At 45.6% G+C, this 23,909-nt stretch overlaps 1 protein-coding gene across 1 annotated transcript; it reads left to right on the forward strand.

Moving 5' to 3' along the window:
- Window positions 1-9,873: 9,873 nt before the first annotated feature.
- On the forward strand, window positions 9,874-22,544 carry MRPS21 (mitochondrial ribosomal protein S21). Its single transcript, XM_037883144.2, has 3 exons — window positions 9,874-10,017; window positions 10,702-10,905; window positions 22,098-22,544. The coding sequence occupies exons 2-3, from the start codon at window positions 10,823-10,825 to the stop codon at window positions 22,276-22,278; spliced, it is 264 nt and encodes an 87-aa protein (XP_037739072.1). The 5' UTR covers window positions 9,874-10,017; window positions 10,702-10,822; the 3' UTR covers window positions 22,279-22,544.
- The last annotated feature ends 1,365 nt before the right edge of the window (window positions 22,545-23,909 follow it).

Below are 23,909 nucleotides of genomic sequence, written 5' to 3' on the forward strand. Positions count from 1 at the left end.
GAAACAACAGCGAGGCCTTGCCCCAAAGAGGAGCTGATCATTTAAACGTGATAAGGAGAGAAGGGAAAACAAGCCACTCCCACAAAACATGGACGAGCCCACAAATCTCACAAGCTCCCCTGTAACACTTGGGTGTTGTCTCTGCACCCAATCTGCAGAGGTAGCAGCGCCCCTGGGAAGGGAGCCTCACTGCAGCCTCAGTGCTCAGCTGTCGCTCCCGGGAAGGAGGGTATTAGCAACGCTGCTTTGGGGGAGAGGGCGCGAGCTGCCCAGAGGAGACTTTGCCCCCATCCTTGTTTGGCCAGCTGCCTCAGAAGCATAAAGAGGTGAAGGTGAGGGCTCCAGCAGGATCAGCTGTTGGTCTCCTCTGCAATCTCCTTCCATTATTTGTGCTTGGGTATTAAACCTAGGCAGGCACGTGGTTTCACGTGGCGTCCTTGCAGCTGGGAAAGGATCTGCTCTGACGCATCCATGCCACCGCTGCACAACTGGTTCCTTGCACGGCGGCATGCTTTGCGCAATGTGGGAGAACTGGATTCAGCTGAGAGGTGGTGCTTTAGACACCCTGTCAATGGCTGGGCCTTGGCGTGTGCCCCGACTTGCAGAGCTAAGCATATGGCTAGCCAGAGCACAGATCAAAGCTCCGGCTTCTTTATTACCTCCAGAGAAGCCAAGCTCAGAAGTTTAGCCAGGGCTTGGCATTATTTATCAGGCAGCTGCTGTTTTACGTCACCCGGGAGTGTAAAGAACAAGGGGAAACTGACATCTGGGGTTTGCAGCACCTTCAAAACAGCAGCAATGCCAGAAACAGAGAGGGAAAGCTGAATGCTCCAAACCTCTGAGCTGAAATACTAGACTCCAGAACCATTCAAGTCCCAGCAGGGTCCATTCTGCCCTTCCCAAATAGATCAGAAGAGTGCCATGCAGTTTACTCTATATGGGTCTTTTGGATGAGACCTTAAGACATCACTGTCCTGTCTGCTCTGCATTCACTTCCAAGCCTCCCTCTTTTCATCAGCGTAGGGGGTTTGTCTTGGAGCCCTTGGCCCAAATTTCCCACCTGCCCATGCTCTGTGTCTTAGTTGCTGCCCCCCGCTCAAGAGTTGGCTCCGTTTCTTTGGCACTGTATGTATTATAAACTAAGTGCCAATGAAAGGTACCCATCTATGCAACCTCTGTGCTAAAGGCCTCAAAGGGTGAACGCTGAAAACTGAAATCCACTTTTCAGCTACAGAATGACTCAGGTTTGCATGGCAAGCTTCCTGTGCCAACGTGCTGCAGCCGTGCCCGGGAAGGACAGCAATGGGAGGTAGGAAAGAGGTGCCATCATGACTCTGTGGGGTTGGGCACATTCAAAATGTGTAGCTAGGTCAGTCTCGGAGCCAACTCAGCCTGTGGGCTTTTTGCTGAGCTGGCCAATCAGTGCCAAGCGTCGTGACGGTTTCTCTGACACTGACCCCTGTCCATCAACTAATTCCAGCCAAGCCTCCAGCCAGCAATCAGACAGTAACACCTTTCAACTAAAGCTAGATTCAAACTGGGCAACTGCAGGGAAAGGCCAGTCAGTCCCCCGGCTCCCCTCAGAGACAGAATGTTGCAATCCCTTTCCTCTTCTCATCAGCCTCTCATCAGCACAGGGGGGTGGAAGGAAGAATCATAGAATATCAGGGTTGGAAGGGACCTCAGGAGGTCATCCAGTCCAACCCCCAAAGAAAACCAATTCATTTGAAGTGTGACCTTGGAATCAGATCTGGTCATGTCCAGTGCCAATCACTGGCATGGCCATGTCTGCGCCGCCACCACCCCTCCCCCCAGCATGTGTCGTGAGCTCTCTGCTATGAGGCAGGATTTTATTCTCCGTACAAGCTGTGGTTTTAGGCAAGACGACCCCATATGGGCCTCGGCCTTCTCACCTCAGGCCAGTTCATTCGCCTTGAAACAGCTGTGAAGGGTCCCAAGCAATAGACAGCTGTCAAAGGCCCAGAATTTCTTCTGTTCAAAGGACTCCAAGACCTTTGCTGGCCCCTACCACGGTGGTCCTGCTGTGGTTCTGTCCTGTGGCTTGTCCACTCTACATCAGGTGATTACTGACTTGTTGAGTGAGTTGCGCAGCCTGGCCAAAGTCCACCATGACTTACCCCCCATCCCCCACTCCCGTGACCGAAATCAAGATGAGATCTTCACCTTGATTTTGGTCACGGGAGTGGGAGGTAAGTCATGGTGGAATTTGGCCCTTTTGTCTTGGGCAATGATGGGTGAACCAAGGTTTAGATTAACGCCCAGACATTTGGCTGATGATATGAACTATCCAAACTGCTTGGTTCAGAGCCAGTAATTGTCCAAGGAAGCTCTTGCCTATATGATTTGTGCCACTCGTGATTCCCTGTTGGAACTGGGCAGCGCCAAAGCGTGGGGCAGAGTAGTTTTTAAATCACGAGTGACCTGGATGTTTCCAAGGTTCGGGGCCTGAGTTCGAGTGTTGGGCAAAGAGTTCTTAAATAATACACATCCACTCCTGCAAGCTGCTCTGTGCTGGCAAATCCCAGTGCTCATGCAGAGCCAGGGGGCTGCACATAGCCTCAGAGACTTGTTGGCATGGAGCAGCTGGTCATAGCAAGACCTACATGTGATTGTATGGAAGGCCACTTGCTCCCTACTCTTGGCCTTTTTCTCCTTCCCTTGGCTTGTGATTAAGCCTGTCTTGAGATGCCCAGGTGCTGTTCTAAAAGTGAAGATCTGGGGGACAGGGTGGGCCGGTAGGACACTGTCAGCGGACTGAATTTGCCCACAGCATTAGGGAGCTCACTGGAGGCTGGCTGGACAAAGCACCCTGCCTGGAGCCTTGACAGGGCATGACACTTTCCTAGTGCCGGATGCCAAGTCTGTACACACCTTCGTGTCAGTGTGGCCTCACCAGTCTCCGAGGCCACCAACCTCCACGAAGCACCTGGGGGCTGTAGTAGGGACAGGGGGCGTGTGATGGAGCCAGGGCTGCCTTTGCTGAGCTACCGCTCCTCCAAAAATGAAGAAGATGCCGTTGATCTGATCCTGGACCGAGCATCCCCACGTCTCAGTGAAATCAATGAGAGTTGCAAGTGCTCAGCACCCCCTGAGCAAGCTGCACAAGAAAACATTCGCCCTGAAAAGGCAAGCAATTCCTTGATGACAGACTTCTTAAGAGGGACATGTCTGTATGGCCCCAGTCCCCAAAGGGTTAAATTAAGCCCATCGGCAGGTAAGCTTGTGGGAAGAGGAATCGAAACTGACAGCCCTCTTGGACTGGTGCTTTTTAAAAAAGGCTTTTAAAGTCCGAAGTGGAAAATAGAGTAGTTTTCCTTGTCGAGAAATGATTTATGCACTGGCTAGGCTGTGTGGGGCTCTTTTCCCAATCCCCCCGCTGGGCTTGGGGGCTGCTGATGTGAATTATTGAAGACGAATGCTCAGTGGAGCAAGGGAAAAGAGGAGGCAGGAATTAGACTGAATGGCTGTTTCCATGGAGACCCAGCAGGGGGATGCTATCCTTCAAGGAACATCAAGCTCGCTGCTCTTAAGGAATACTACTGCATGGCTTAGCGGCCCTGTCAGGGCGCCCTGGGCTAAGTGGGATGCAGAGATGACAGGGTCAGAGTCCCACTAGTACCCTGGAGCGGAGACCACCAAATGTTTACAGCTGTCTGGTCCAATTAGCCTCATGGGGGACTTAAAATCCTACAGATGACCTCCACCAGAGTCTAGGATCACAATGAGAGGGAACGTGCTTGCGAACAAGCAAGTGCGGTTGGTATGTGTATGTGGCCATGGGATGAGCGTGTGTGCGTGAGAGTGAGCACAGGTTCTTAGGGTGGGCGGCACATGCGGGCAAGGCCAAATGGTGCTTCCCCCCCCCATTTGTTAAACTTTTGAATTACGTTATTTTTTATTGCATTTGTAGCCCATTTCATGACTTTGCATGCATGATTTAGTCCTGTCATATAAGACGATACATTTGCACACCAGGATCTGTAAATGTGTATTTATTTGTGCCATATATAAGCAAAAAAAAAAAAATTCATTTCCACTAAGCTTTTAGAAACTTTTTAATGTTAAGAAGAACTGAAATGTACTACCATCAATACCGGAAACATGTTACTTCCAACATTTTATTTTCCCTTTTGTCGCTAACAACAAAAACTGTGCCCAGAGCCCCCCAAAGCTCAGCACCCCAGGCAGTCGCCTGCTCCTAAATCCAGCCCTGCATGTGGGCAAGGCTCCATGACATTGGTGGGAACTGGCCCCTCACTGATCATCTCAGCAGAGCGGTCAAGGCATCAATGGGCTATGGATACAGCTCTCTTTGGCCTTCTGGTCAGGACTGAGACACGCTGATCAGCTCACAGTGGGAGTCTCACCTTGTTCTGCTGATACACAGAGGATCTGGGTCTCCAGGGCTGTGGAGCCATCACCTTAAATTCACACCCACATTCATAAAAATGTGGGTCTTCTCTGACAAGTGATGCTGTAAAACTGGCCCCTCCGACTCCCCAACTGTTCCCTGTGAGTTTCTGAGTCACTTCCACCACCAGGACCGGCCTGAAAAAGCGCTTCACCCCGGTGGCTCTGCGACAGCCGCCACAGCTCCTGGCAAGCGAGCTGGAGTCCATTCTGCCTGGCGTCTCCTCAGCTAAGTTCCAACTGAAGGATCTTTATTACTGCTGATGAGGTGAGAGGCAGAAAGACGCCCGGCTACCAATTCAGACCCCCCCAGGTTCAATTTGAAGAGCTGCCTGGCCTACTAGAAAAATATCTTTTGGCTTGTGAATGGAGCTACTATGAGACAAGATGGAGAAGGAAGAAATGGAGGAGCCCCACAAGATCACTTTCCTAGGTAGAATTTAAAGGTAAGTGATGACGGAGAAATGAGACTCTGTCCTTTTAATGGGAGATTTTTAAAAAGCCCCAAACCCAAAAGACCATTTATGGAAGGTTGTAAAGCACCGATTTTTCACTCAAAGGCCCCCTACTGAGCTCTTCCAGTCTGCTGAGCAAATTTGGATGGAGGCGTTTTTTTAAATGTGGATTTTAACCCAATAGAGTGGAATGCCTCATAGGAAACTCTTCTAATGTGTGTGTTGTGCAAACCCATCTTAGTCCATAGATTGGTGACCTGGTAATAATAATATTTAGTATGCTGCCTTTCTGGAGTACTTTGCAAGCATGACCAAATTTAATCCTAACTACCTCTACTGCCAGACTGGGAAATGTTACCTTCTCCATCTTACACACTGGGGGGAAACTGAGACAGAGGGAAGTAAAGTGACTTGGCCTAGGTCACAGAGCAAGTCAATGGTAGAGCCAAGATTAGTTCTCCAGAATCCTGGCTTCCACTCCTGATCTCAGACCACGTGCTGACTCCCACCATCATCCCTCTTCAGATATTGTTTAAAAACAATCACCCCTGGTAATATTCACCCCTGAGAGAACTTCTGTGTCAAATGTTATTGAATTTATACACCCCACTTGTAAACTCCCATAACAATGGGTTTGTAATTGAAAAACCGCTATAGCATTAATGTGATATTGATCAGACTCAGCACGAATCTGAGAGCCAGCAGGAGCCATCACAAAAAACTTTGCCCTCCCCAGCCTGCTCTTTTCCCTTTCTCTCCCACTCAGCAATGAACAGATGCATGTTTAAAGTTCACTTAAGTTTTAATAACTAAGGCCCTGATCCTGGAAGCCACTCCATGCTGGCAAACCCCTGCATTCATGCTCAACCATGGGGCTCCACATGGCCTCAGAGATTTCTCTGCATGGAGCAGCTCGGAATATTGGGGCCTTCAGATAGAGTCTGATCTAAAGCCCATTGAAGGCCTTGCTTTTTGAATGAATACTATTGGAAGGTCCTGAAATGTGTGATTAATCCATACCTTATTATTGCTCATTGCTGAAGCCTGGTGTGGGCTGGGCCATGATGAAACACTGAAGCACCAGCATATGGGCAAGAAAGTCTGTTTTCATGGTATCCCTGGTCCCTTCTGATTCCAGAAATCTCATGAGTGAGCCTGACATCATGAGATTTCCAGCCCGATTTTGCCGACACACGGTTTTGGATCAGCCAGAGAACAGGGTGTTGATCTGAACCAACCCAAACTCGGAACCTTCCTGAGGTTCACCCAACACTTGTAAAGAGGTGGGATTGGAGAACAGAGCCCCAGATGATTTAGGACTTCATTACATGACGGGCTGCCTCTCTCCTTGTGCGATCCAATGGCTGTTGTGATTGGTGGTGGCGCCTGAGGTGAATTCTCCTTGGTTTAAACTGGAAAGGGGCTACTGGCAGAGTAATTTCTGCGAAGGCAACTCTCTCCTTGCCTCAGTCCATCAGACTGTGGCCTTGTTAACCTCCTTGGCATGCTACAAAGCTCATATTTTCTCCCAGGCATTTGATGAGGCTAGGGAGGCAGGTTGAAGTCTGTGCAAACCATGCTGACTGGGGGCAGGTGTGGGAGAGAAACAGTGACATCCTTTATTGTGGTTACCCTGAAAACATGTAAGGGCTTGTCTACACCAGGAAATTGACTGGAATAGCTATTGCAGAATATGCTCAATAAGGCCAAGGAGTGAACTCCTTTCTCTCCATTAGCAATGGGACTTCCAGGGTATAGGTGACACCCACTGGTGAGACAGCGTATGGGTAACTTGCCCAGCATGCTGTACTTGTTCCATGGATAAACAGAGGAGTTCAGTTCCTGTGGGGGTGGTGGAGTCTATCTAGAACATATCGCCAACACTCGTTTTTCTGCAGGTCCCTGTCAGTTTTGACACTTGTCCCTTAGGAAGGACATTTTGCTCCAGTGCTGCTCCATAGAACAATGACTTTCCACATATGTTAATGTGATATTGACCAAACTCAGCATGAACTGACAGAGGAGCTCAGAGAGTATGTATGACAAACATTCGCCTCAGTGATGGCCTAGTGCTTCTGCTAGCCCTCCCCCAGTTTATAAAACACTGGTTAGCTTGCTCCCTGTTCGACATCTCATAAGTAATGGTTTGGTGGCATGAGTTTGATGAACAGACAGTGGCAGATAATGTGACCATGCAAAGTTTATGTCATATTGTGGATTGTAACTTCTGTAGGGGGGAGATGTGACCACTCTAATCTCTGAGCAATATTATGAGTTTTAAAGGAAGATTTGAAATAATATGCCAGACAAGTATGAACTTTTGGGGCAAACAAAGGTAAGAGGGTTTCCCAGGAAATCTTTAGGGGGTGGTGTATGCACATGTACCTTCTCTGCCTATGCAAGAAATCAGCCTTTTGAAGCTCTGCCTGGAGGAGGGGACCTTTGTCCAATGATCAGCTGTTACATAAGGACAAGCTCAAAGGCCCTAACTGAAAAAAAAAAAAGGGAAGAACGAGCCATTTGTGGGCATGCTTGTTCTATGCTAACAGCTGTTATGAACTTGTAACCCCTTGGTGGGGTTTGAAGAACTGATCACTCGCCACAGTGATCTGGAGTAGGGGGTGATCTCTGGTAAGCTTATTAGCATGTGTAGGTTACTTTATTGTTCTAATATGTTTTCTCTGTAATGCTTTCACCTTAAAGAATAAATGCGCTTGCTTAAAAAGGGCTGTGCGGTAACAGCTTATACCTGTGGGCAGCTGCACTGTTTATAGCCCCCGAGGAGAAAGCATAGTAGGCCTGCTTAGGCAGTCTCACTTGCTGGGGAATTCACAGCATAGGAAAGGAACTATACAGCCTGGGAAAACCCTGGTCAGAAGGGAGAGAGATGTGGGTCTTTACCCAAGAGAGAGGACAGCTGAGGAGCCTGGAGCGGGTGCCTTTGCTGGATCACAGAGGGGAATACAGGTGCAGTTGCCATGAACTGTTACAGAACTCAGAAATCCTGGTTCCAGTCCCCTGTCCTAACCAGAAACACTTCCTAATAGTGTGAACACCTCTCCTGTGTTCCAAAGCATGCATTCATTCAGTGCCGAATGTCCTTTATCCCTTATCACAAAACACACTTCTATATCAGGAAAGGATCGTACATTAGAGTACTATACTGTTTTTGTACCACAAATGAAACATCTGGTAGGAAAGGGCTTGTTCCTTATAAATAAGCTTTGTTCCATTTTCTTGAACTCTAATTTATCCTTTCCTAGGGACATAGTGCAAAGGGTTGTGTGTTCCAGTGACCCTGAGAGCTATGCCAGTGGGAGTTTTAACTCCTTGTAGAGCCACCCAAGTCAGACAAATCAAAGGGTATTGACCAGATGAAAAGTAGTACACTGGTCTTCCAGGTTGGGGAGCTGAACAATGGATCAGTCTAGCCTCACAACAAAAATTAAGTTATAGAAAAACAATAAAGTAGCCATTCTGTAAAACAGCAGGATAGACAGGGATGGTGGAACATTGTGCCCTAAGCTAGTGGTTCTCAACCTTACCAGACTACTGTACCCCTTTCAGGAGTCTGATTTGTCTTGTGTACCCCAAGTTTCATCACACTTAAAAACTACTTGCTTACAAAATCATTCATAAAAATACAAAAGTGTTACAGCTTACTATTACTGAAAAATTGCTTACTTTCTCATTTTATCTGTATGAAATTTTCGTTTGTACTGACTTCGGTAGTGCTTTTTATGTAGCCTGTTGTAAAACTAGGCAAATATCTAGATGAGCTGATGTACCCCCTGGGAGACCTCTGCATAGCTGCAGGGTACATGTACCCCTGGTTGAGAACCATTGCCCTAAGCAATGTCGGACAGTGTAGGAACAATTCAGAATATAATTTATTAATCACCTACCTCTCTGTTTGTCTCTACCTAGCACACTCATCCCCATGTCACATCATCTAATCTATCTATTTCTCTTTTCTTCCTGTATCCATCTCTGTGACACTTCTAGCTAATTTATTTTATTTATGGCATTATAACCTTGGCACTGAAACATAGCTGGTTGCCTGACTTTCTCATAATAAGGGTTTGATTTAAACCAACACATTTTGGGCTTTCTCTTAAATCTCTGTGCAACATTGCTCATGTGCAACACAATGAGTTTTCCCAAGATCCCACCCCAAACCTGATCCTACACACCCATGAAATCCACAAGGTTTCCTGGGAGAATAAATGGAGGAGAGGTCTGCTCTGAAAATATGGGAACTGCCTCCCTCTGCCCTGTCCCCCCAACACATTCCCCTGCTCTGTGCCCCAACACCTCTCCCGGCCCTCTGCCCCAGCACCTCCCCCTGCCCTGCACCCCAACATCGCCCTGCCCTCCACCCCAATATCCCCCTGCCCTGAACCCCAACATCCCCCTGCCCTGCACCCCAACACCTCCCCCTGCCCTCCATCCCAACATCCCCCTGCCCTGAACCCCAACACCTCCCCCTGCCCCCAACCTCCCCCTGCCCTGAGCCCCAAAACCTCCCCCTGCCCTCCATCCCAACATCCCCCTGCCCTGAACCCCAACACCTCCCCCTGCCCTGAGCCCCAAAACCTCCCCCTGCCTTGCGCCCCAACACTTCCCCCTGCCCTGAACCCCAATATCCCCCTGCCCTGTCCTCCCAACACCTCCCCCTGCCCTGCGCCCCAACATCCCCCTACCCTGAACCCCAATATCCCCCTGCCCTGTCCTCCCAACACCTCCCCCCTGCCCTGCGCCCCAACATCCCCCTGCCCTGAACCCCAATATCCCCCTGCCCTGCGCCCCAACACCTCCCCCTGCCCGGTCCTCCCGACACCTCCCCCGGCACCCCAGTGGGCGGGTTTGGTTGCCATGGTTTCCCAGGCGGGGGGGGGCGGTGCTACGTTCCGGTTCCGGTTCCGGAGTCTGTGGCTGGCCAGGCCGCGGGGCGCTCGGGGGAGGGGGTGAGTGTCTCCTGGGGGCGGGGCCCACCGTGCGGGCGGCGACCGGGGCGCGGTTCGGGTGCTGCGGCCGGAGGCCGCTCGGGATCCCCGGGCTCGCGTGGAAGCTGGGCCCGGCGCCGGGCCCCTCCCGGGCAGGCTGGGATCGGCCCGTCCCCAGCGAACGGGTGGGGCGAAGGGGGACCCCCGCCCTGGAGGGGGATAGGGGGACGGCACCCCCCAGCCCGGGGAGGGGCTGCAGAGGAGGGGTGGGGGGGACGGTTCCCCCTCCCAGCTATGAGGGGGTGGGGGTGGGGGCATGGCACCCGCCCCCAGTCCGAGGAGGGGTGTGGGACGGCACCCCCCCCCCCGCCATTGGGGGTGCCAGGATCCCTTAACGTGAGGATGTTGCTGAGATGCACCTTGTGCGATTAATTAACAGTACTTCATACATGTGAGATTTTGGCAAACGTTTTCACAAACTTGTCGTTGGAGAGCAAATGCTCAAAGTAGCCCCTCCCCCCTCCCCCTCCCCAAAATCCCCTACATACTTTACAATTGTTATTTTTTAAAGCTTGTCTTCAAAGGAATAGTGATTAAAAATGTGATCAGCGCGGGACAGGACAAGCAAGGCCTGACCAGAGGAAATCTGGGCACATCTAGTAGTATTTTCAAGAATTCTGCTGGTGTGTGACAGTTTGCTGTTAATAGGGTCAAAAGCGATCTGGTTAAAATTTACTAAAGGAAAGGACCTTAGGATAGAAACAAATCGATTGCTCGGCACCATACACATCAATTGGAAAAGGAACAAGAAATGTCTGTTTAGAAATCTGTTACTTATGCTTAACTTTTGTGGCTTCTTTTCCCCGTAGATCTCAGACTTCACTTCAGTGGCCTCCCCGAAGAGCAGGTTATCTGTGTAGCAGCCAAAAACACAGTATAGAGGTCTCTAGCTCTGTGATTTAAGCTTCTTCAGGAACAGCTACACCCAAAATGTCACATCACCTGAAATTTATTGCCAGAACGGTGATGGTCCAGAATGGGAATGTGGATGCTGCTTACAGGACACTAAGCAGGTAAATGTTAACAGCTGTCAGACTCCACTCCAGAAGTAGCTGCATTTTACTGATGAGCAAAGTGAGTCCTCTGTATTGATTGTGACAAATATTGTTAGGTTTGTCTGTGATTGGTTATGTCCATTCAGATAAAGTGTGATTTATATTTCTTTGCATACTGTTAGAGCAAAGAAACACTTGAGCAAATCACATACTCGACCCCTGCTAGGGGAAGGGAGATTTCTAACAGGTAGTAGTAGTTTTAATCGTATGTGGTCTAGTGGTTAGAGCAGTGGCCTGGGGGGGTCAGGAGTCTGGATTTTATTCTTGCTTCTGTCAGTTGAATGACTGTGACCGAACTGGATGGTGAGACTTGAGAACACAGAAAAATCACAAGGGGCCTTTAACAAGTGCTGGTAAGTGTGCATTTTCTGTCCCCTGACTTTAAACTGCAGTGAAGTGGCTTTACAGGGCTATGATCCAGTTAGGCTGTTCTGTCTAGTCTTTATTGTGCTGTGAGAGCAGCCTCTGAAACAAGCTGGCTGGCTCTGGGCATGGCAGACCTCCCAAGCAAAGGGAAGAACTCATTAATCCTGGAGAGTCAGTGAAATGGAGTTCAGTAAACCTGGGTTCATCATGTATGTGAAATGCACAAGGCAATCATAGTCTCTCAGTTTCACTTAACATTTTCATTTTGTCACATGAAAATGAGAGTCCCAGTACTGTATTAATTAAAATCACTAAATTTAAATCTGTATTACATTACATTTCAAGGGGAAAAGGTAACATTTAGCATAGATTAAAGCCAGTAAGCCTGTGAAAGGATGAGTATTTCACATTGATCATTGGGAGGGGGTCACAAAATAAATGTGCATGTATTTAAAAGGTGTAGATGCCAATGAGTGGAAGGACTAGTTTAGAGCAGCACAAAAGGTTTATAACTAGAAAATTGGGGTGACAATTTAAGGAAAACATGGGCTGAATACAAGGAAGTATTTGCTAATATCAAGATTTTGGACTGTGACATTCTATAGGATTTCAGGGGAGCTCAGTCGTTTCAATTAGAAGGGACAATCCACTAAAAACTGGGCTGGAGGGAGTAATCCTGCATTGGCACTGGGGTGTACTAGACCAGTGTTTTTCAACGACAAGTCCCTGAGATCTCCCTGACACAGTTTAGGAAGGCAGCAAGCTGGTCCCTGATATCAAAAAGATTGAGAAACATTGTACTAGATGGCCCACTAAGCCTTTTCCATATCGTATGAAAGAAGGATGATTTTGTGGACTAGAAACATGGCTTCATTTTCCCAACCTGCTGCTGATATATCATCTGGATAAACCTGTCCTGTCTGGCCTGGGTAAAATCACTTCTCTCTGCACCTCAGCTTCCCACCCGGAAAATGAGGATAATACCCACCTTGCAGATGTGTTGGGAAGCTTTGAGATCCTAAGATGGAAAGCATCAGAGAAGGATAAATGTTATTGTAGTTCATGTCTGTGAAGGATTGCACAGAGGTGGGAGGCTTAGTTTAGAACAGAGAGAAATGGAGTGTGGAAATTCAGCTGAACTTTAATTCTTGAGGAAATTGCTGTCATGCAAATTAAAATGATATAACTTGCGTGATGGCTTACAGCTTGGTCCTGCATTCCTTGTGCACCCCAAACTGCCACTGACTGAATTCAAGACAAGACTTTCAGCTTGCAGTGTCTGTGGTAGAAACAAAGGTGCCCACTGTGTAGGGATAGTAAACTTCTTGCTGTGTTATTAACCCTTTACTTGTTCCTCAGAAACAACAAACTAAAATGCTGAAGTCTTTTATCTCATTTGATCATTGGGCAGTGTCTGTATATTGGCCTGTGACACTTGCTTTCTTCTTCCGAATAATACTGTGAAGGGACATTTGTCTTACCATGAGGTCTAGCATACATGTGCTAGCATGCCTTTGTTTGGAACAGTGGAAAGCATTAAGGATAATGCTCATCAGATCTGGATGAGGTCTTAGTTCGGTGGGGAACTCTGTCTTGGGGAAAGAAATATTAATTTATGCCAGGCTTTTTCATTTCAAGATAAATTGTCAAGCCTCATGGCTGGACCATGTTTAGAATTTAATGTCTTTTTCACTGCCTTTCCCTTATTCTTCTCTGGTCATCATTTGATTCTTCCAGGTTAATGTGAGTTCATTGGGCAGTGCTATATAGTGTGGGTATGTAGATCTCCATCCATCGGAGGAGGCATAGCCAGGTGTATGTGATTTACAGTGTAAGCTGCTAGGGAATTTTTCTGTATTTGTGCATTGCCAAGTATGTTGTCAGAGCTCAATAAATAATGGGCCTGAACATAGGAGCCAGGGTTCTGTGATTGATTTCTGGCTTTGACAAGGACTTTCTCACTGCTTGTGAGTCAAGATGTATGTTTCTCCATCTGCAAAATGTAAATACTGTACTTCCCTTCTGTAGATTAACCCGTGTCTGCAAATGTAACATGCTGTAGAGTAATAATACTTTGTCTTTCTCTAGCACCTTGCATCTGAGGAACTAACATTAACTAAGCCCTACAGTTCTTTCCCTTGTCCCATGAGATGAGTGGTTTATCCCCATTTTACAGATGGGGAAACAGGTGGGGGCGGGGGGTGAAGTGACTTGCTCGTGGTGTGTCAGAGAGTCAGTGGCAGAGCTGAGAATAGTATGAAGATCTGATGCCCAGTGATCTGCACTAACCGCTGCACCACTCTGCCTCTGGGGATTCCACTGGGTCCATGTTTGTGTATTTGAGGGTCCCTCATTGCAGGCATATGGATATATAGACTGCACTAGAATAATGGGACATGGGCTCTTGGGAGCATGGGCATTGTATCTTCTACTGCGGTTGAGTTAGTGAGCCACAAATATAGCGAAGCTTGTCTAAGGCTTTGTCTACACTGCCAATTGAACGACAAAACTTTTGTCATACACAGGTGCTTAAACCCCCCCCCCCCCCCCCCCCCCCCCCCCCCCCCCCCCCCCCCGAAAGACAAAAGTTTTGCTACAGCAAGTGACAGTGTAAATGGCTTGTTGTTGGCAGGAGCACTCTCCTGTCCACAACGCGAATCCCACTTGTAGGGGGTGGAAGTATTTTGTTCACAAAAGTGCTGACAAACAGCGTTTACACTGCCCGACTTTTAGCAACATGGCTGTATTGCTAAAAGCTGTGTAGGTAGAAAAAGCCTAGATCACTGATGTCCCATAAGCCCAGCACATATATTTCAACATCGCCTTGCTTTGAGATTTTATTTGCTTTACTAGCATGTGGGTTTGTATCTTCATTCACAGGAGAGAAGAACGTGTTATTCAAAAACCAGTTGGAGAACGCTTCAGTCTCTCTGGTCACTTGATTACAGACCTAAAAGTTGCAATTCTTCAACAAAAAAACTTCAAAAACAGACTCCAATGAGAGACTGCTGAATTGGAATTAATTTGCAAACTGGACACCATTACATTAGGCTTGAATAAAGACTGGGAGTGGATGTGTCATTACACAAAGTAAAAGTATTTCCCCATATTTATCATTCCCCCCCCCCCCCCCCCCCCCCCCCCCCCCCCCCCCCCCCCCCGTTCCTCACACGTTCTTGTCAACTGCTGGGAATGGCCCACCTTGATTATCACTACAAAAGGTGTTTTTTTTTTTCCTCTCCTGCTGGTAATAGTTCACCTTACCTGATCACTCTCCTTACAGTGTGTATGGTAACACCCATTGTTTCATGTTCTCTGTGTATATAAAATCTCCCCACTGTATTTTCCACTGCATGCATCCAATGAAGTAAGCTGTAGCTCATGAAAGCTTATGCTCAAATAAATTTGTTAGTCTCTAAGGTGCCACGAGTACTCCTTTTCTTTTTGCAGATACAGACTAACACGGCTGCTACTCTGAAATTCTTCAGTCTTGTGATCATACTGACCTCTGCTGGCTTCAGTACTAAAAATCCAGAAGGGCAATATGTTTTCTTTGTTAGCTCTCAATCTCATTGTGACATTGATTCAAACACTGGCAACAGGCTTCAGCTTCTGTTAAGTACTTTGATCTCCTGGGCTAGCGTTTTAAGGGCAGGAGTGACAACTAAAATTGTGATTTCTTGCACATTGTTATGTGTGTGTTTGCGTGGTGTTAGGTCCTCAGTTTGTGGTGTTCCCCTCCTGTCCAATAATGAGACTGTCTTTGGAAAAGATTGGACTTTGGACCTGGGGTTTTGTTCAGCTTTTCTGCTGTGTAAGGCAAATACTTCATTTACCTGGGGCTTCATCGTCATAAAGAAGTTTAGAAAAGACAGCTGCTTTTATTTCAAAGGCAGAGTATAACCTTTATTCTCCCTTGCTATGCCCTGTTCTGTAGTGTGCCATATATCTGTTGGTCAGCCCCATTCACCCCAGAGCTGGCTGCCTTTCAGTGGTGCTATACACATGTAGTTTGTGATGTGCTTTTGGATTTGAAAAGTGCTGTAAAAATGTAAAAGGTTATTAATTATAGGGTTATGTTCCTAAATATTAAAGCCTTTTAAAGTCTCTTTTAAAGAGAACTGGATAAATTCATGGAGGTTAAGTCCATTAATGGCTATTAGCCAGTATGGGTAAGGAATGGTGTCCCGAGCCTCTGTTTGTTAGAGGGTGGAGATGGATGGCAGGAGAGAGATCACTTGATCATTACCTGTTAGGTTCACTTCCTCTGGGGCACCTGGCACTGGCCACTGTCGGCAGACAGGATACTGGGCTGGATGGACCTTTGGTCTGACCCAGTATGGCCATTCTGGCCATTCTTATGTTCCCCCATAGTCCTGATTTTCTGTCTAGCTACCACTCCAAGGTGATGTGAAACTGAGAACTTTGTTGAAGTGCGGAGCTGGATTACACTAGAATCAAGGAAGTGGTGTTTTGGAATACGGTATGGCTCTGCAAAGTCACTTACTTCTGTATCCAAAGGATCCCTTTACGTAACAAGCTTTGCAAAGCTGTGCCCTGTACTTCAAACCCGTGTATACATGGTGTCCTCGAGGCTGGCTCCATGCTGCACCGGCTTCTTTGATTGCTATGCTGTTGCAGCACAGTGCATGCCAGGTCGTAACTGGGTTGGAGCTGGCTGATCGTGGCTAGAGGGGACCTAATTCCCAGCTGCAGTCGGAACCATTCAGCACTGATTAGCTCATTTAAAAAACGTATTTGCAGGTCAGCTTCTGGCCCTCAGATCCTTGACTGCATCCCTTTTTAACAGCAGACTACAGAACGTGTGGCTTTGTATTCCTTCTCTTGTTTCTGCGCTCAGCAGATTTGCGGATCATAGTTGTTGGTTTAAATATAGATTGGATGGCAGTTCCACCATAAGTGTTTGTTCAGAACCGTACGAAGGGCAACACGGTTTTAAAATGCCTGTGCAGCTGGTGAGCTGAACATGTGTCTCTCTCAGCTCTTGCCCATGGGACTCGCTAAGCGCGCGATGTGACATAACAAGTGCTTGATGCAGGAAAACTTGCTGCCTTCAGATTGGCTGCCCTTTTGGGACAAGGAGGGGAACTAGAAACAACTGAGCCTTATCTTATTGGATGCTGGATGCTTGTGGGTGGGTTTTCCAGTCCATTGAAGACTATTTATCTTACACTCGTTATCTGCTGACATACAGGCTGCGTGCATTGCCATGTGAATGCTTATGCTCTAAAAAGGCTTCTATTCAAATGTGAACTTTGTTAAAGGGAAACTGTCAGATTAAAAAAATATTTTTTTAAAAAGCAAATTTCTTTATTTGTGATGCCAGCAGTACTTTACACTATTACCTCAAGAGTAACGTTGTTTTAAATCTAACACATCTGTCATTTTTTTTTACTGATGGGTTTTTTTTATTTGGCACTTCATTTTGTTTGGGTGATGAAAACTAACCAATCAATTTCGCGTTTTTCTGGTCAGTTTCATTTTCTGATTCACATGCCCTGTCAGAGATGCTGCAGTGTTTGAGTTCCCAACACCGAAAGGAAATTTTTAAATCTCAACAAAACCCAGTTTTCATTGGTTGTTGTTGGTTTTAATAATATAATTAAAACTCCGTTGTTAATAATCAGGTTTGTAAAACCTTTTCTTTATAAGAAATTGCTGGCCTAAACTACTGTAATTGACAGTATCCCTTTAAAATCTGTAACAGGTTTGATCAGGGCTGTATTACTGGGCAGGTCAAGCATCACTATAGCATGTTGCTAAATCTGTATAAGCTCTGTCTGAATTAGCCCTTAACCTGTTCTTTGCTGATAAGAAATTCACAAGTAGACACATCAAGTACTTTATGTGAAAGGACAGCTAAACAGCAGTTTTCTCCACATAGTGGTGAAATCCCCCTACTGTGCATTCTGATTTTCTTCAAGAAAGAATAAAGAGCAACAAAAAATGATCAGGCAGGTGGAGGGATCAATTTCAGAGGAAAGATTAAGGCCCTGTCTCTGCTTTAAAAATAGCCATGTCTAAGTGTTAGAACAAGATTTATTCTTGTCCGCATAGATGAGAACATATTATATACATGTTGGGAAACCATGTTTAAGCTCCTTAAGATACTTAGGCTAAAACATGGTTCCTATACATGTCTTTTTCTGTCCACACAAGCAAGAAAAAAAGTTTCGCGTTTGTAGTGTAGGTGATCTTAAGTGTAATTTGGCTAAAAGGGGAATGAGGTGTAAGTTGAAAGATGTAACAACCCAGAAAGGAGAGGAGTTAAGTAGGGTGGAATAACTAGAGGTAATGGTTTGAAATTAAAAAAGGGAAATGCCTGGCTGAATGTCAAGGAAAACTTCCCAGTAGTGTGCTATATTAGGCTATGGATTCATCTCCTTTGGGAAGTGGTAGAAGCCTCCTTGCTCAGCATATTGTAAAACTGGACGTCACAAACCACAAGTGGTTGGACCTCAGTGTAGAGATGGACTGAGTGGCTTAGTAAGTCCTTTTCTTTCTTCTGTTGTTCTGTGATTGCTCTGGCAGCGGAGGAAGGATGGTTTTGCACAGGTATGGGAGCTAGAAGGTCTGGATTATGATCTTGGCTCTGCCCAATTCATTCTGTGACCAGGCAAGTCACTTCCCTGATCTCTCTGCTTCTGTTTCCCTTCTCTGTAAAATTCCTCTCAATGTCCAATGTGTGCAGGATAAAGCAGAGGAAGCAGCTATTCCTGATCTTACTTTGGAAAAGCTGCAGAATCTGATGTGACAAGATCTAAGCCTGTCTTTGACTGACAGCTGTGACAGGTAAATTCCTCTAGTGCCTGAAGGAGGAGATACACTCCTATGCTACAGTTATTGTTAGTGTCCTAAGCCACAGGCAAAATGGATCTCAGACAATTTTATGTGAATTGAATTCTTATGCAGCAGCTGTATTTACACAGTTTAGCAGCTGGACTGGCTGAGATCCAAGGGTCTTGTTAAAGGTTATTCAATGAAGTCAGTAACTCAGCGTTTGCATCAAGCCCTTTCAGCAACCACTAAATCACCCTGCTCCTCATCTGAGGCTGTTAAATGTGCCTGTAGTCTGACATGGCATATCAGAAAACCCACTATAGTCCTTCAAGTGCAATCTGTGGTTAGGAGTTTTCCTCTGACTAGCAGGCAAGGGGTGAATGCATGAAATAACGCTTTCCTTTTGTTGGTAGGGTATTTCATGGAAACGAAGGGCTGGAAGGGACCTTGAGAAGTCATCAAGTCCAGCCCCCTGTGCTGAGACAGAACCTGGTAAATCTAGACCATCCCTGACAGGTTTGTCCAACCTGTTCTTAAAAACCTCCAATGATGGGATTCCACAACCTCCTTTGGAAGCCTATTCCAGGGCTTAACTATCCTTATACTTAAAAAGGTTTTCTGAGTATCTAACCTCAATATCCTTTGCTGTAGATTAAGCCTATTACTTCTTGTCCCACCTTCAGTGGGCATGGAGAACAACTGATCACGGTCCTCTTTATAACAGGTCTTAGCATATTTGAAGACGATCATCAGGTCCTCCTCAGTCGTCTTTTCTCAAGACTAAACATGTCCTCTTTTTTTAACCTTTCCTCGCAGATCAGGTTTTCTAAACCTTTTATCATTTTTGTTGCTCTCCTCTGGACTCTCTCCAATTTGCCAAATCTTTCCTAAAGTCTGGCACCCAGAACTAGACACAGGACTCCAGCTGAGGCGTCACCAGTGCCGAGTGGAGCAGGACAAGTACCTCCCATGTCTTACATATGACACTCCTGTTAATGATATTAGCCTTTTTTGCGACTTCATCACATTGTTGACTCTCATTCAGTATGTGATTCACTAAGCACTACTTTACCACCCAGCCAATTATTCCCCATTTTCTAGCTGTGCATTTGATTTTTCCTTCCTAAATGAAGTACTTTGCACTTGTCTTTATTGAATTTCATCCTGTTGAATTCAGACCAATTCTCCAAATTGTCAAGGTCTTTTTGAATTCTAATCCTGTCCTCCAAAGTGCCTGCAACCCCTCCCAGCTTGGTGTCATCTGCAAATTTTACAAGCATACACTGTACTTCATTATCTAAGTCATTAATGAAAATATTGAATAGTTCCTGCCCCAGGATTGATCCTCGTGGTACCACACTGGATATGCCTTCCCAATTTGACAGCGAACCATTAAGTATTCTTTGAGTATGGTCTTTCAACCTATTGTGCACCCACCTTATAGTAATTTCACCTACTGCATGTCCTTAGTTTGCTTATGAGAATGTCATGTGGGACTATCAAAAGCCTTACTAAAATCAAGATATATCACACCATCTCTTTCTCCCCTAGCTACTAGGCCAGTAACCCTGACAAAGAAGGAAATTAAGAAGGTTTGGCATGATTTGTGCTTGGCAAATTCATGCTGGCTATTCCTTATAACGTTGCTATCCTTCAGGTGCCCACAGATTGGTTGTTTAATAATTTGTTCCAGTGTCTTTCCAGGTATCAAAGTCTGGCTGATTGGTCTATAATTCCCCAGGTCTTCTTTGTTCCCCTTTTTAAAGACACTGTTTCCCGTTCTGTAGTCTTCTGGGACTTCACCCCTCCCCCATGTGTTCTCAGAGACAATTGCAAACAGTTCCAAGATTAAAAGGAGGACACGTGGCACCTTAGAGACTAACAAATTTATTTGAGCATAAGCTTTCGTGAGCTACAGCTCACTTCATTGCTTCACCTAGTTTCTTAGGTACCCTAGGATGAATTTCGTTAGGTCCTGCTGACTTTAATACTTCTAACTTATCTAAATATTCTTTAATGTGATCTTTCCTGTTTTGACTTGCTTTCTTTCCCCCTTATTGTTAATATTATGTTGAGTATCCGGTCACCATTTACCTTTCTAGCGACGCAAAATAGGCATTAAATACCTCAGGTTTCTTGATGTCATCAGTTATTACCTCTTCTTCCCTGCTACATAGAGAACCTACGCTTTCCTTCATCTTTCTCTTGCTACTGATGTATTTAAAGACCCTCTTCTTATTGCTTTTTGTGTTCCTTGCTAGGGGTAACTCATTTTGTGCCTTAGCCTTTCTGAGGGCTTGTCTTCACTGATGCAGCTGTGGGGGAGGTTTAGGTTGGATATTAGGAAAAACTTTTTCACTAGGAGGGTGGTGAAACACTGGAATGCGTTACCTAGGGAGGTGGTAGAATCTCCTTCCTTAGAAGTTTTTAAGGTCAGGCTTGACAAAGCTCTGGCTGGGATGATTTAGTTGGGGATTGGTCCTGCTTTGAGCAGGGGGTTGGACTAGATGACCTCCTGAGGTCCCTTCCAACCCTGATATTCTATGATTCTATGCTGTAGCGCTTTAGTGAAGAAGCCATTAGGCCTGATATAGCTACTACGCCTGAGAGGCAGTTGCTATGTCAGTGGGAGAAGCTCTTCTGCAGTCTACACAGGGGGTTAGGTGGTTATAACTATGTTGTTCAGGGGTGTGAATTTTTCACATCCCTGCACAATATACTGAAACCGATAGAAGTTTGTAGTGTAGACCTGGCCTGATTTTGTTCCTACATGCTTGTGCTATTCTTTTGTACTCCTCCTTAGCAATTTGTCTGTGTCTCACAGACATTTAATGCATGGGAAATGGTTGAGAGCCACTACCTGAACTCTGGTAGGAGTCCTATTGTGAGAGAAGGGGACCGAGAGTTGACATCGCAAGGAAAACTACTGTAGGGTAAGGCTTACCTGCTCAGTTACAGAATGAGGAAGGACACCGTCCTGCCTGCTTGTAATGGATAGCTTGCCAGCAGTAATGGTGTTGAGACCATTTCCGTGAATAACTTAGCACAGGAATGCAGCTGAAACAGACGTGTTGCGTTCAGTGAAATGTATGTAAGCCAGCCTTATTGAGAAGGCCTTTTGTGTAGCAGAGTCTGTTCTCTTACAGAATGTGTCATGTTGTGGATAAAAGGTTCCTCATCTCTGTGGGGATGCACTGGGAAGGCCTGATCCAAAGCCCCTTGAAGTCAATGGGAGTCTTCCTATTGCCTGCAGCGGTGTCTGGTTCAGACTATATGTGGCCTTCTCTAATCTCTCTGCACTACTGCCCTCTGCTGAATAGCACATGTATGAGCCTGCAGCCTAAAGAGGAGAGAGACTATAAAATCTAACAGTGGAGGTAGCTGCCACAGTCCCATTATTCCATGATTTTTTTTTACAGCTACCAGATAGTTTAATAACAAAGTTTTAAAGGGATTTTATTTTCCTCATTACAGTTCTCAATGTGCTCATAGGCACAATGTACGACACAGACCCCGAAATGAAGCCCAGGAAATACTGATTAATACAGGAGATTTGAAAATTGCATGGGGCCCATTTCTCTAGCTGAAATCACCCCCTTTTTTTATTTGACATTTCTGATGTTAATTTCTAGAAATAAACAGTTAAGAAAACATCAGGTTTGTGGACAAATTTGAATCTGCAAAACGGGGTATCATTTGTCATAAGAGGCAGTTGGGAGGGTTCATTATTTTTGCTGCTTAATAAATTATGCCAATTGTGCTGAAGTCACCTGTTGGTGCCATTGACTGGGAGGGAGTGTGGATTGATGGTGAGAGCAGGGGGCTGAGAGATAGGACTTCTAGATTCTATTCCCCTGATTTACTGTGTGGACAACTGACTTCACTGTGGTTTAGACTTAACGAATGTATGTAAAGCTCTTTATTATGCTCAATTGTAAGGCCCTCGGGAAATGCAAAATATGACACTTCATTAATTTCCTCAGAATTCTGACAGTGGATGGGATCATTGAGGATGCCAAGCGACGTCGGTACTATGAGAAACCATGCCGCAAGAGGCAGCGGGAGACCTACGAGATGTGCCGGCGGATTTATAACACAGAGATGGCCAGGAAGATTGCATTTCTAATGAGGAAGAATCGACAGGACCCCTGGCTAGGCTGTTAGGTCCAAAGAATTACAATAGCTGGGGAAACAGCCTAGTGACTTCTGTTTTAAAAAAAAACAAAAAAAACCAACCCAAAACACACCACTGTCAGATCTGATCGCCTCATTGCTAGTTTCAGCCAAGAGGTCAATGACTGAATGGGTCATGGAGACTGATCTCCCTTCTTCACCAGGGCAGGACTGAAGGACATCATACCATAGAATCTCTGTTTCTGAGCAGTTGCCATGTTGTCTTTCTATCTGTTAATAAAGTGACCATTTTAGCATGTTGTCCTGCTGTTCTTGCGTGACACAAACATAAGGAAACTATATTAATTCAAAGTTTAGAATTGGCTTTCCCTTTTATGAACAATTCCTTTAAATAGTGCTTGCTGCTCATTATAATCAGAGCCCTGCAAATCTGGGAGAGTACAGCTGCTTCTGTAGTGTTTTAACTTAGTTTTTTTTAATGGAATATCCATTTAATTTTCTCCAGTTTTTTTAAGGTTCCTCTTAAGCAATCATGTCAGGAAATGTCAAAGTTAAGCTTGCAGATATAATTTTCAGACCCTCCTTTCCCTGCTTCTGTAAATGCTTTCCTGAATATGATCAATCCTGTTTTTCATATAATTATACTTTTTCTGACAATCTTACACACATGTAGTGTCTTGTAATACCATTTGTTGTGTGTTGTGTGCCAGAGTCCACAAAAGTGATTTGTATAGTTGGACAACATAATACTGGCTGCCCCCAATGGAAAAATAAAATAAAATTTAGCACTTGGGGGGAAAAAACCAAAGGTTTGTTTCCAAGATCCCATCTCAGAGGTCCTCAACCTCTTTCAGTATGGAAAGTATTTAGTGTATTTTTAGATATCTTTTAATGTGATTTGACACCTAGAAATGAGAAGCCAATCCCTTGTGACTAGCAAGTCCTTTGTGGAGAGCAGTGTGAGAACCTTTATAAAAGGGGATGAGTTTGGATGGGTGTACACTATAAACTTTTGCTGGTATAATAATGTTAGAGGGTTGATTATTTCCACAGACTCAAGTAACCAAGTGGACAGAAAAGAGAAGTCCTTCAGCACTTAGAACAGAGCATGAGGAGATGCTCCTACTAATAAATGATTGGGGAACAAATAAGGTGGAAGCATTTATCTCCTGAAGCTATTTGCCTTATAATTGGGTATACTTGGAAGTGGATCTTGTAATATCCTGCCACTGATACTGGGTTGTGCAGCAGACTGGTTACTGGATGCCTCTGATTATGATATTAGGGATACCTGCAGCTATTCTGTTTCAAAACTCTGTTCTCACAAATTAGGGTGTATGTCACAGGATTAGTACTGGGATGGGAAACCTCCAAAGACCAGCTGGGCTGAGATAGGAAATTTATGATGATAGTTCAGAAGCTGGCTATCTTCTTTGTGAAGCAATTCCCTGTTGACATGCTTGCATTACTCATGCTGGGGTCAGCTCAAGTTCTACAGTGAATTACAACAAGCATCGCTTCATGCGAGCTCTTGGTAGAACAAGGATTGGCTGCCTGTCTCGTGTTTTTTTCCTTAGCACCATAATCTCCATTAAATGCTAGATTTAGGCAGATGAATGGTTCTAAAAATTATATGAATGGAGTTCACCCAGATGTGATGG

Source organism: Chelonia mydas, chromosome 24, assembly GCF_015237465.2.
Source record: "Chelonia mydas isolate rCheMyd1 chromosome 24, rCheMyd1.pri.v2, whole genome shotgun sequence".
Classification (NCBI taxonomy): Eukaryota; Metazoa; Chordata; order Testudines; family Cheloniidae; genus Chelonia; species Chelonia mydas.

Coding starts and splice junctions, on each gene's coding strand:
- MRPS21 (XM_037883144.2), top strand. CDS start 10,823: ATGTCACATCACCTGAAATTTATTGCCAGAACGGTGATGGTCCAGAAT. Junction 10,906..22,097: donor GCTTACAGGACACTAAGCAG/GTAAATGTTAAC, acceptor TAATTTCCTCAG/AATTCTGACAGTGGATGGGA.